Below are 13,522 nucleotides of genomic sequence, written 5' to 3' on the forward strand. Positions count from 1 at the left end.
CCCCACCCCGCTCCCCGCAGCCCAGCGCCCCCTGCTGAGCCACCCACCCCGCTCCCTGCAGCCCAGCAGGACGTAGAGACCTTGGTGGAGCAGCCTCGGGGGAGCTTGTCCTGCTGCTGCCCGGGCTGTCCCTGCTCTGCGGCGAGAGGCCCCCAGCCCAGCCCCACAGCTGTTTCCAGGGGGAATGTTACATGTAACTCTCCAGCGTCCCGCCTGTGTGCTCCACGCAGGGGAGGCGCTCTCGGAGCGCTCGCTGCAGGGGAGGCTTGGGGTCCGATGGCACTGAATGATGCATAAATATCAAGGGGCCTTTTCGAGAGCCGCTCGCCGCACTCCAGAGCAGCTGCTGCCGGTGACAGACGCATCATCGTAACAATGACAGATGCCAGGCCCGGGGGAAGAGGGGGGGGGGCTGGTCCTGGGGCTTTCTCGGCCTTCCCAGCTCACGGATTCCTGGGACGGTGCTGCCTTGCAGTCTGTCCGGGATCCGGCTGAGATCTAAGCCTGGAGGAGTCTCCCAAAAGCCCTGGGTGTGGAGAGAGAGGCGGGGGTGAGGGCTGGCTGGTCCCTGAGCCGAAGCAGACGGGGGGGTTGCAAGGTGCAGCTCACTGAGATGAGGACAGCCCGTGATGGCGGATTGCGACAGGACTTGGGGGGCATGGCCCCTGCACGGCACCCCCTGAAATCCATGGCCTGGAGGGGCTGCCACTGCTCCCTGATCCCGCCAGGGACATGGGCCTGGCCACGCCCAGGCCAGCCAAAAGCTGCTTCTGTCGAAAGTGCCCGGCCCCGTCACAAAGCTGCCACTTCCAGGCCATGGTGGGCCAGGGAGGAGCCCTGCCCTCTCCCTCCCCTGCCAGGGACGGGCCGAGAGCTGGGAGCCACGTTCCTCTGGGGCGGGGGCTGCACTGGACTTTACTTAAACAGCCCCAGTGCTGCCAACCCTGGTGCTCCACTGGGGACGCTAATAGAGAGAAGCCACTGGAGATTCTCCCTGCGCTGAAGCAGAAGCATGCGGATCTGAGCTCCATCCCACGGGTCGCCAGGGAGATGCGCATGGTGCCAGCAGACTGACAAGAGGGACAGGCATCCTACACAGCCCCAGCATGGCAGGGAAGAGCCAGGAATAGAACCCAGGAGTCCTGACTTCCAATCCCCTTCCCAATGACACCCTCCTCCCCACAAAAAAGGCTACATTTCTGCTGGGAGATTCAAACAAGTAGCAAAGCCTCTGGTTGTCTGGGGTGAGTGAGCAGACAGACATCCTCTCCCCCGGCCTCCCGCGGTGTCTCTGCACTCCCCAGCCGCTGCCCACCAGAGCCCTGCCCGCACCTGCAGCGCCCGTGCCCACGAGCATGTTTATTTAAAACACAACCCAGAACACCTGCGGTGCCTTGCAAACTGCCGGGATTTATTCGCTTCTGTGCCCGCCCACCTTTAATTTTTACAGCCCTGCTGGAGCGAATACCCAGCACCGTTACTAACGCCTGCCGCCCAGCGCGCCCATCCGTCACGCTGCCGCGGCTTGAGACAAGCTCGCAGGCCTGAGCCCCGGAGCAGGAGCTGCAGCTCGGGAAGTCCCGAGGCAGAGCCTGAGGAGCCAGGCCCAGCAGCATCGGCCGCACCGGAGCGCGTTCACCCAGTGCTGCCTCACCCCCCGCTCCTGTACACAACCACGGAGCGCCAGGCACCAACGCAGAGCGTGGGCAGCTGGGCACTGGGACCAGCCCAGCATCCCTCGCCAGGAGTAGCACGCGAGCCTCGGGGACTGAGAGGGGAGAGCGCCCCCTGTTGAGTCACTTGCCCCATTCCTTGCCGCACTGCACTGGGGCATTGGGGTCAGCACGGACTGAGAGGGAAAAGCACCCCATGACAAAGTGGGGGATTGTCTTAGTGGTTTCCATGAACATTGTGCCTCCGTTTCCCTGTGTGCTGAGTGTGTAAGGAGGGGGTGGGAAAGGGGCTTCGCTGCTGTGACCTCGCCTAGCAGTCGGGCCCCTGGACAACGGCCTGGAGATGGGGGACCCTAGTGACCGGTGACCGGGAGGCCCAGCCCAGCTTGGGAGCCAGCCGGTTCTGGCCAATGGGAGGACAAAGGGCTGAGGAGAGAGGACCCCGGTGACCAGCCAGTGGGGAACAAAGGAGGGAAGAGAGGAGGCCCAGGCAGCCTGTTTGCCTGGGACCAAAGATAAAAGATGGAGGAGGGGCTGTGGGGAAGGTGCTACAGGATGATCGGCTGGAAGGAGGGGGCGTCTGGACTGGGGGTGGGTGGGCAAGGAGCAACCTGAGCCCATCGGGGCTGGGACAGGTTCAGTTACACGGTGCTGAGACGTGCCAGACCCAAGGGCCCTGAGAACTGCCTGTGCTGCGTTCAGACATTCAATTAAACCCCCTGTTGTACACTGGCTGAGAGTCACTGCAAGGTAGAGAGCGGGGTGGCATTGCTTCCTCCGGGTGTGGAGGCCCCGGGGGGCCAGCGTGAGGGGACCCCGTGAGAGTCAGGCCTGCTGAGGGCTCAGAGAGGTATGGTTCCAGGAGGCGGTGGGGCCCAGGGCTTAACCCCCGACAGAGAGAGCATGACCCCCAAGAAGGCCTGTCACACTGAGGGGGTTCCTCCCAGGGACCTCTATAGGGAGCCGAGAGAGCCTGGGACCTGTGACTCTGAGTCAGCCACCCAACTGAGCCAGCCACCTCGCTCCCTGCAGCACAGCGCCCCCTAGCACAGCGCTAGGCGACACTGACTCACCCCTCTGCTAGCCCCACTTCCTGCAGCCCCCTGGGTTTTCCCCACAGATCCTGCAGCCAAGGCCAGAGCTGGTGCTGCTTTCGCTCCAGCGATCTTCACACAAGCCCGAACGACTCTGCCAGGAGCCAGTTGACCTAGCAGGTGTGTGACTCCGGCTCTAAACGCTGCCTGGGCCCTGGGTGTAACGACCCAGAATGACTCGTGGCCTGATGGCCGCGTGTGTCTCTCACTGGGTGTGTCAGTTGTGTGTCTAATGTAGGCTCTGACACTGTGCTCCTCCCTGTGGGATCCGAGCCCCTTCCAGCCGCGCATTAAGCAGCGAGACGATGTTTGTTCCCGTGGCCCCTCCCCGGAGGCAGGGCAGGGGCTGGGTTGGGTTTGGGGCTGGTTTTTATGGCCATGGTGCTGCTGTTTGTTGGAGAAGGCCGGTCAGAGCAGAGCGCCTGGCACTGGGAACTGGAGGTGGGGAGGTTTGGGATGGACCTTAGTTCTTGGGGTGGGGGGAGGGGGTGGATTCACGCCAGTCTGGGACCAGCCCCCAAGAAAGCCACTGCCCCCTGAGCCGAACCCTGACAGTGAGAGTACCTCACCCACAGTCCCCATCTGGAGCTTTAGGGTCTTCTACATACCCTGGGCTTGGCCACCAGGCCCGGGAAGCCAAGGCCCCAAGGCTCAATATCTATGGGAAGCCAGCGCAGAGCCGCCCAGAGAGCGTCATCCATGGACCCTGCTGCGTGACAGCTCCAGGGTCCTCCTTGCTGTGGACCGATTGGGGCTGGGGGCCTTCTACTGGAGGAGACACATGAGCACGGCTGGGGGGGGGGGGCGCGGGAGCGGGCCCAGTGGATGTGGGAGTGACCGTGTCCACCTGGGCAAGCGTGCAGAAGAGCGTGCTTGGGGGCCTGTGCGAAATGCAAGGGGGTGAATGTGCCTGGCATGGGGGGTGAGTGTGCCTGGAGGATAGACAAGCATGTCAGAAGGTGTGCAAGTGTGCCCAGGGATGTGAGTGCGCATGGGGATGTGCAAGTGTGTGGGCGAGCGTGCCTGGGGACATGCGGGCAAGCGTGCCCTGGGGACGTGCTGGAGAGGGGGCGAGTGTGCCTGGGGACATGAGGGCGACGGTGCCCGGGGACGTGCGGGTGAGGGGCGAGGGTGCCTGGGGACATGCGGGCGAGGGTGCCTGGGGACATTCAGGCGAGGGGCGAGGGTGCTAGGGGATGTGCGGGTGAGGGGCGAGCGTGCCTGGGGACATGCGGGCGCGGGTGCCCGGGGACATGTGGGTGAGGGGCGAGGGTGCCTGGGGACGTGTGGGTGAGGGTGCCCGGGGACATTTGGGAAAGGGGCGAGGGTACCCAGGGACGTGCGGGCGAGGGGCAAGCGTGCCCGGGGACATGCGGGCGAGTGTGCCAGGGGCACATGGAGCTGGATGGGCACTTGTATGTTAATATTAAAAGCCCTGTGATTTCTCCAGGAAGGCGAGTGACACCCGCGGTAATTGATGGGCTGTAAATCTCCCTGCTCCCCCCGACAGGAGCGGTGGGATATTTATGGTGGGCAGCCAGCTGCAATGCAGTTCAGTATTCCCGGCCTTTCCCCTTTGTGCCATTGGAGTCCGCGTGGCCCTGGCCGCTCAGACACCCCTGGTCTGGCCTGGCCGGAGCTTCCCCACAAGCCCCCCCTCACCGCAGCCCAGAGAAGGACGGTGCCAACGCAGCGCCCCAGCCCCCGCCAGTGCCTGGCAAACCCGCCTAGTGCCCACCTGGGAGATGCCAGCTTCCCTAGGTGCTTTCCCAGGCAGCTGCCAGCCTGGGGGGGCAACATGGGGCCCCCATCACTGGGGGAATCCTGATGCCCGTAGCCTCCCTCCATGCCCCAGCAGTGCCCATCCCCGTGCCAGCTGGCCAGGCTGCCCCATAGCTCCCTTCAGAGCCGTGGGGGGGGGGGACGCTGCCCCCCTGCTCAGCCGCGGGGGAGGCCGGATGATGCTGGGCGAGGCTTGGAGGCGAGTCCCCCCGCCCGGCCCCAGCTGCAGCAGCGCTCTGAGCACAGGCGCTGACAGGTACCGTGTGGGGCGGGGGGGAGCTGCCCGCTCCCAAGGCAGCCGAGAGCCGCTCGCCCAGAGCATCCCTGGCTGCCGCTGCCGCCTGGCTCCGCTGCCTGCAGCCCCCGGTAAGCACCGCGCCTTGCCCCTGCCTGCCCGCGCCGGGGTCCCGCTGCCCGGGGATCGAGGGTCCCGCTGCCCCCCCAGCCGGGCGCTGGAGGGTCCCGTCCCCCTGGGCCGGGCGTTGGAGAGTCCCGCTACCCCCCCTCCCCAGCTGGGCACTGGAGGGTCCCGCTGCCCCCCCTCGGGCCGGGCGATGGGGAGCTGCAGCCGCCGCGCTCCGGGCGGATTCACCGGCTGCAAGTTCAACTTCCCGGCGCCGGCTGCCGGCTCCGTTCGCAGGCGCAACAGCGCCGGGAGAGGGAAGTTCGCAGGCGGGGGCGAGACTCCGCTTCCCCTCGGCCGGGCGCGCCCCGGCGCCAAGGGACGGGCGGGCCCCGCTGGGGTCTGGCCCCGACGGGCTGGGCGAGGGGAGTTCCCGGCCCCGCCCGAGCACGGCTGGGAGCCGAGGTCCCTCGCTCGCCCCGCGCTCGCTCGCCCTTCCAGCCGCTCCTTGTTCCCTGGAAGCGCCGCGGGGCTGCGAGGAGGCGACGGACTGCCCGGAATTCGGGGTCTCTGACCAAGCTGAGCCGAGACTCCCAGCAGCCCCCCCCCCCGCTGCAGCCAACACTCCCCCCAAGAGGGGGACAAGTGGAGCCTTGGCCCCAGCTCCAGGGCTGAGGGGGCTGGGTCCACACGGCATCCCCCCCCGGGACCCTCCACCCCCTCTGCTCCCTGGTCCCCTGTCCCTCAGCCACACTGCGGTCGGGCCGCGGCCCCGCGACCCCCTGGCGGACAAGACCCTGGCAGAGCTGCTGGGGACGCCCCGTCCGTTCGGAGCCGGGCCTGTCCCGGGCGCAGGGGGTGCTGCCCCATGGCAGAGGCTCGACGGGCAGGTGACTCGCTCCCCTTTCCAAACCAATTGCAAGCCGTCGGGTCCCTTTACGGCCCCTGCTTCCGCCCCCCCGCCCCCAGTGACCTGGGGCTCCGTGCCCGCCAGAGCAGCAGGCAGTGGCTCCTTTGCCGCCAGGGCCTGGGGGGTTGGTGCCAGGGCAGGGGGGAGGGCTGGGAAGTGGGAGCACCTGGCTCAGACAGAGAAGCCCCAGCTCTCTGGCAGGATAAAAGAGCCAGACCCAAGCCTAGACCCCGCCGTGTAGGGGACGACCCCGACCTGAGGGTCAAATGTGGGGGAGGAGAGACCAGGCATCCTGCCATGCTGTGGAGAAAAGCCGGCCAGGCTGGGTCGTGCTCAGACTTGCTATGAGCGGGGGAGGGGAGGGGACCCTCCCCAGTTAACAGACTCTCCCCTCCCCCCAGGGACGGCTATTGGGCAGGGGCTGCGGGAAAAGCCGTCGCTCTGGGTCCCTCAGCAGAGCTCTCTGGGGCCTGAGACATGAGCTCTCCCCCTCGCCGTCTGCCCTGAGCACCTCCTCCCGGAGCCGGGCCGGCAGCATGGAGAAGACCTACTCGCTGACGGCCCACTACGACGAGTTCCAGGAGGTGAAGTGTGCCAGCAAGTACAACAGCGGCACCCTGCCCAACGGCTTCAACCTCCAGCTCGGGGCCGGGGCCAAGAAGCCGCGCCGGGGGCTGCCACGCTGGACCCGGCGTGAGATCTGCCTGCTCTCGGGGCTGGTCTTCGCGGTGGGCCTGTGCGTCATCCTGGGCTGCGTGCTGCTGCTCAAGTACCTGGCCATGGAGCGCGCCGCCTACTGCCTGGAGGACTGCCAGGAGAAGAAGGCCTTCGTCAAGGCCTCCCTCTTCATCGCCAACAACATTGACCCCACCATCGACCCCTGCAAGGACTTCTACTCCTTCGCCTGCGGCAGCTGGCTCCACCGCCACAGCATCCCCGAGGACAAGCTCCACTACGGCATCATCGCCACCATCGGCGAGCAGAATGAGGAGAAGCTCCGGCGGCTGCTCCAGCGGCCCGTCCGCAGGGGCTCCCGGGCCTCGGCCGAGAGGAAGGTCAAGGAGTTCTTCCGCTCCTGCCTCGACATGGGCGAGATTGACCGCCGGGGGCCGCGGCCCATGCTGGAGGTGATCGAGGACTGCGGCGGCTGGGACGGGCCGGCCACGGGGCGGCAAGCCCGCTGGGACTTCAACGAGCTGCTCTACAAGACCCAGGGCATCTACAGCACGGCCGTGCTCTTCTCCCTCACGGTCAACCTGGATGACAAGAACTCCTCCCGCTACGTCATCCGGGTGAGTGAGCCCACGCTGGGGATGCCAGGCCTGGGGCACGCCCACCGGGCATGTCAGGACAGCTGCAGCCAGGACGCCTCCGGCTAGGGTCACTCGAGGTCTGGCCGGGTCTGTACTTGAATGGGACATCTCTCAGGAAGGCCCCCACAACAGGTTGGGTGACTCTCCTTGGGGCGCTGACATACAGTGGCTGGCCCCAGCGAGGCGCTAGGGGGTGCTGGGCTGCAGGGCGCTGGATGGGTGGCCCAGCAGGGGGCACTCTCCCCTCACAGTCAGGACTGCCCCCAATGTGGTGCTAGGGGGCGCTGTCTGCAGAGACTGGGGTGTATAACTCGCTAGGGGGCGCTCTCCATTCTGAGTCAGTGCTGCTCCCCTGGGTTCCTCAAAGATCCAGTGGCCCTGCCCCTGGGAGGCGTTAGCCCTGCAGTGCTGCTTTGATCCCGGGAGTCCTGTAATTAGATCCTGCCTGTCTGAAATCCCCTGCCCCGCCACACTCCTTCCTGTCCCAGCCTGGGTCCCACCCCAGAGCGGGCTGCATTTCAGCAGGGGCTGAGGGGTGCCTATTCCTGGAGTGTGCTGTGGGGTCCCTATGCTGGTGAGGCATGGGGAACGTGGCCCCTAACAAGGCTGCCCTCCGGCCCTCAGCTCCCAGAGGAGAGGTGCTCGCACAAGGCAGTTCCCCCATGGCTGTAGCCCTGTGCTAATAACAGACGGCTGCAAACGTCCGCCCCAGACCGGAGCCTGCCAGCTAGTGGCTCCAATCACGCGCCATGCAGAGCTGAGGAAACACAGCCAACCTGGCTGCACCACCCGCCGCCCAGCCCCGATCGCTCTGTGGGGCCGAGGGGGCTCAGCAAAGCCAGAGGTCATCCAGGCAGGTGGTACGGCAGCCTCCCCAATAGCTCTGCCGGTGCCCCTCACTCCTGCCCCGCAGCCCCCTGCTATCCCAGCCCTGGGCTCCCCACACACAGCTCTGCTGGTGCCCCTCACTCCCGACCCGCAGCCCCTGCTATCCCAGCCTTTCCGGTCCTGGTTCCCCTCCTGGTCAGTCAGCAGCACTGGGGCCCCATTCAAAGATCAGATGCTCCCATCCCAAACTCAGGTTAGAATCATCGATTGTCCCATGGCCTCCTACCCAGCCAAGCTGTTAGACCTCTTCCCCGGCCCCCTAAGCCACGGGTCATGCCCCACAGGCTGTAGGTGGGGGCAGACTATGGTGACCATCCCAGCAGGAGCAGTCATGCCAGCAAATCAACACACAGATCAGGCCTGAGTGTCAGAGGCACCAGCCAATCAAACAGGAGACACTGCCCAAGGCGCCTCCCTCCCCTCGGGGCAGAGCCCATGTGTCATGAGTGTCTGGCTCCCTGAGTCACTCTCCCCTACAGCATCAAGAGATGTCACCTGCATGCCACAAGATGGGCTCTGTGGGTGCCCTGTGCTGGCGTTGCTCTGCCAATGCCCACACAGAGCCCCGGGGCGGGGGGCCCCCCCCCCCCCCCATATACAAGGAGCAGCCCCAGTTTTTCAGCTTCAAACAACTTGCCTTTTCCATTAAGGAAAAACAATGAACCAAGAAAGAACCAAAGTAAAGTCTCATAGATTCCAAGGCCAGAAGGGACCATTGTGATCAGCTCGTCTGATCCCTCCCCCTGCATAGCGCAGGCCAGAGAACAATTCCTAGAGCCCATCTTCTAGAAAAACATCGCCACTAGGTTTAAAAATTGCCAGCGATGGAGAATGCACCACGACCCCAGGCAAATTGTGCCACGGCCCTTGGTAAAGCTCCCCTGGAGAGCGCAGTGTGGGTGTCTCATAGCGAGGCTGACCTCCAAAGGGCCTCTGCCCCAGCACACAAGCCCAGCACGCAGGCGTTTTCAGCAAAATGACTCCATGCACCACGGCTCCCAGGGCCCTGGTCAGACGGGAGGGGAAAGCCCCAGTTCTGCAGCATTGAACAGGAGCTGTGGGTGTATTGGAACACAACTGGGATCACCTACAGCTTCACAGCTCTCCAGTGACAGCGGTCAGCATAGGGCCTCTGACACACAGATGGACAGTTCCAGTTCCAGCCAGCAGAAGGCAGTGCAGACACACACTCAGCCCTACCCGGCAATGTCTCGGTCTTTGGCTCCCCCTACTGGTCTCACTTGACTCTGGAAGGCAGGCGCTGAATTGGTGTAAATGGGATCAGAACCCTGCCCGGCCCAGCTGGGTTGCTTGCGAAACAGGCAGCTGGTACCCAAGAAATGCGGGAGCAGGGGGAAATTGACACGCAGGGACGATGGCGTCTTGTCGTGGGAAGAGGGGATCAGGACACCGGGTGTTGTCCAGGCAGGAGGGGGAGCTGGGCAGCTGCATGCAACATGCGCTGGCAGAATCAGGGGTACCATTTTGGCAGGAAAGGGCAGGCAGGCAGGGCTGGGTGCCTTGGCAGAGCTGAGGGTGGGGAGCCCAGGGCTGGGATAGTGGCTGGGGGAGGGGAGGGCTGTGGGTCAGGATTAGGGGCAAAGGGTGAGCTGAGCTAGGTGCCCAGGGCTGGGCTATCAGGGGGCTGAGGGTCGGGATTGAGGGGCAATGGCAGAGCTGTGGGGGCAGGGCTGGGCTATCAGGGGGCTGCGGGTCAGGAGTGAGGGGCACTGGCTGATCTGTGTGAAGGGGAAGGCATGCCCTGTCCTCCCCCCCGCTTCCCAGCCTCTCCCCCTCCCGAGCCCTGTTAAGGAAGGCATCTGCCTGCGTTAATCAGTGGCTCCGAAATGTAGAGAGCAAATGGAACCAGCGGGACCCTGGCAGCGGATTGTGCCCCCATCTGCGTGGCCATTCCCCGCCCGCCTCTGGAGCTCATGCCCAGTGCCGGGCCCCGAGCAGTGGCCGGAGCCTGTGCTGCTGGCGGGACTGTTTAATACACAGGTGGCTCTAGTCCCCTGGACAGTGGTTTCCCGCTGCGGCCGGACTTGGCAGAGTCGGACGCACGGGCGGGGAGGTTCCAGGATTGCTGGGCTGCCGGCTCCCAGCCTCCCCGTTCTTGCCGAATTACCTTGGAAAATGAACCAGCAAGTGCAATTTGCCGCTAATTGCCTGCTCGGACACAGCCGGGGCTCGTGGGACGCCGGGCTCGGCAACCGGCCTTTATTTGCATAGCAATGCTGGGCGCCACACCGATGGAGAAGCGGCTTTTATACCCGAATTAATGTGACTGCTACAGGAGGGGACCTTCGGAAAGACAATTTCCCTCCGCATAATTGCAGTGTTTAGCAAAACAGCATGGCAGGCAATTTTCCAGGCAATCGGCAGAGCCGTGCACACAGAGGAGAGAGGGTGCGTGTGCGTACGTGCTGGGGGTGTGCTCTCCCGCGGTGCATGTGCACGGTGCGAGAGGGTATGGGTGCGTGCATGTGTGCACGGGGGTGTGTGTGCACGCTGGGGATTGAGCGTGTAGACACGCTGGGAGAGCATTGTGCATGTTATGGGGGAGTATGTGTGTGCACAGGAGGAGTGTGCAAACTATGGGAGTGTTTGAGTGTGCACACTGGGGTGTGTGTCTGTGCGTGCACGCTGGGGGAGTGTATGCGTGTGCACGCTGGGGGAGTGTATGCGTGTGCACGCTGGGGGAATGTGTGCACACATGTGGTGGGCCCGTGTGTGTGCGTGCACATGTGTGCGCGGTTGAGAGCGTTCGCACGCGGTGTGAGTGTGTGCACACACCTGCTGGGGTGTGTGTGTGTGCGAGCGCACACTGGGGAGCGTGCGAGAGCGTGTGCGCACTAGGGCAGAGTGTGCACTGGAAAGCGTGGCTGCGTGTGCCCTGTGTGCGTGCGGGTGTGGACATGCGTGCTGGGGGGGGGTGCTGCGGAGGGTGGACGTGCTGGGGAAGTGGCGTGTCCTTTAGAGGTCTGCGTGCTCTGGCTCTAGGGGCCGCGGCCTGGTCTGGGGAGTTGATGGCCAGGGCTGTGGTCAGTGGAGATGAGGGACCTCGGTGCGGTGGCCGGTCCCATCCCCGGGGCTCGCACCGAACAGAGCCTCCGCAGGGCCTGGGGGCTCAGACTAGAGCTTCCTCTCAGGTCGGCTCCAGAGAGGCTGCCCTGGTGACTCAGGGTTGGGGGGGGCAGTGGTGAGCCCGGGGCCCTGCCCACCCGCAGCCCGGCTCTGCAGGCCCACGAGGGGCGGAGAAGCAGCCAAGCAGCCTCGTGCGGCTCCCCGCCACGGGGGGGGGGAACGACAGGCCCAGGAGAGGCTGAACCCCCGCCCCCAGGTTCACCAGAGAACCCTGCCCCCTGCTGGACACTGAGCTTCCTCTAGCGGCTCCAGCCAGGGCAGGACTTTGCCAGGAGTGCGGGGCGGGGGGGTCTCTGGGAGAGCATGGGGGGGAGTGCCCTCCGGGAGTTAGTCGGGGGGGGGGGGCTGAGCCCAGGGCTCTGAGGAGCTGTAGTGCTGCGAAAGAGAGCACGGTGCCCTCTCGTGGCCACAGCCGGCACAGCAGGTAAAGTCCCGCCCTGGCCCCAGCTCCAGGGGGTGCTGTTGGAGCCGAGGGCGCAGCCAGGGCTGGCGGGGGGGAGCTCTGATCTCTCCAGCACGTGGGTAATTAACAGCTCTCCAGTGCTGGCCGTTCCCCTCCCCCCCGCGCTCGAGGAGGCCGTACCCGCTCGTATGGACCCCGCCCTCATGCCGCTCCTGCAGGACCGGCCCTTTGCTCCCCGCTGCAGGCTGGCCGAGCGCCCTGGGTATCCCCCCACAGGGGATGGGGGGTTTAAAGGGCCAGGCCTGGAGGGTTTGCTGGGCCGGGGCAGCATCAGTCCATGTGGCACTGGGGGGAGGTCTCTGCAGCCGAGGGGTGGAGCTTGGCCGGGGGGTCTCTGCACATGCCCAGGGCGGGCAGCCCACGAGGGATGGGGGGGGGTCCAGAAACGGGCCGGACGGCCGCTGGACAGACGTGGCCTCACTGCTACGATCTGTGTTACGGGAGCACCCAGAAATCAGGGCCCGGTCAGGCTGGGCGCTACACAGGGAGCGAGGGACTGCGCCTGCCCCACTGAGCTCACAATCGAAACAGGACAGACTGAGGGTGGGAGGGGAAACTGAGGCACAGAAGGGGCCCAAGCAGAGCGGTGGGAACAGAAGCCAGGCCTCCTGAGTCCCAGCCCAGTGCCCTGCCCACTAGACAACTGGGCCAGATTTACCTGCATTAATCCCCCCACCAAACGATTCAGCAAGACCAACCGGCTCGGTCTGTTCCCAGTGCCGGTGCCCCAGTCACAGAGCCTGGCGAGCCCAGAGGGATGGGCTTAGGGCCGGGGGACAGAGGGGTGGAGAGCATTGCTCAGTGTCATACGCTTCCCCAGCACCCTGAAGATACCAGAGCCCTTGGCGAGCACCAGGGTAATGCATCCACCTCTGGGGAGGAGGCCGGCAGCAGCCCGCGCACAGCACAACAGTAAAAGCCCCTGCGGCTTTAGGGGTGGTGAGCTAAGACCCAGCAGCTCCAGAAAGCCCCCCCCCCCCATCCCCGCTGAGGCAGTCCCCCTCCCCAGCCTGGCGAGGTTAGAAGGGTCGGGCCAACCCAATGGGATAAGAGTCATTTTTCCAGTACAGCTGCTTGTCCCCGCGATTGATGGCAGGAGGGCAGCGCCATTAGCTGATTGCTTCTTCCCGGGAGAGCCTCTCCTTTGAACAATGGCCAGCGGGCAGGCGGTGGGCAGCAGGGCTGGGCTGGAGGGGTGCCCCATGGGGCCGGCCTGGCCAGCGCTCCCAGGCATGGGCCCCTCCCCGGGGGCAGTTTCACCCACCGAGTCGTTAGCACAAAGGGTTCTGCCGGGAAATCAAATTCTGGGTGTTTATCATGCGTCACTGGGACAAAGGGCTGGCAGGAAGGTGGGGATGGGAGCTCGGAGCCAGCCTGGGGCAGGCTCCCGATATGGGGGGGGCAGTTGAGGGGGCGGCAGGATCACAGAGGGGGTTTGCTGGGGGTCAGGGGTCAGCTGGGGGTCAGGGTGGTTAAAGGGGCTGGCGGCTCAGCTGAAGCATCACGGGCTGCGGATAGCGAACCCTTCGGAGGTCTGAGACGTACAGTTCAGAGTGGGGTTTATTCACCCGCAAGCGTGCTGTGTGAGGGTGCCTGGAGCGCTCCTTTGTTATTGTAGGGTCACCTGGGCACGCCGGTTTGTTATTATAGGGGTGATTAGTTGAAACGGTGCTCCAAAGGGCTGGTCTGTTATCGGAGGGTTGCGGGGAGGGAAGAGGTGGGGTTGATCTGTTATCATAGGGAAGCTTGGAGGGCCGGTCTGTTATCGTGGGGTTGCTCAGGGGGCTGGTCTGTTATTGTGGGGTTACTTGGAGGGCCGGTCCATTATCGTGGGGTTGCTCAGGGGGCCAGTCCCATTATCGTAGGGTTGCTCAAGGGGCCGGTCCGTTATCGTGGGGTTGCTCAGGAG

At 64.9% G+C, this 13,522-nt stretch overlaps 1 protein-coding gene across 1 annotated transcript in view; it reads left to right on the forward strand.

The window, feature by feature from the left end:
• Window positions 1-4,858: 4,858 nt before the first annotated feature.
• Window positions 4,859-13,522, forward strand: part of ECEL1 (endothelin converting enzyme like 1) — a 22,709-nt gene continuing 14,045 nt past the window's right edge. Inside the window, exons 1-2 of the mRNA XM_026649864.2 lie at window positions 4,859-4,915; window positions 6,204-7,094. Coding sequence (XP_026505649.1) covers window positions 6,339-7,094 — 756 coding nt within the window. The 5' untranslated portion in view covers window positions 4,859-4,915; window positions 6,204-6,338. The remainder of the gene's footprint in view (window positions 4,916-6,203; window positions 7,095-13,522) is intronic.

The sequence above is a fragment of the Terrapene carolina genome, unplaced genomic scaffold (assembly GCF_002925995.2).
Source record: "Terrapene carolina triunguis isolate 2854851 unplaced genomic scaffold, T_m_triunguis-2.0 Scaffold88, whole genome shotgun sequence".
Lineage (NCBI taxonomy): Eukaryota > Metazoa > Chordata > Testudines > Emydidae > Terrapene > Terrapene triunguis.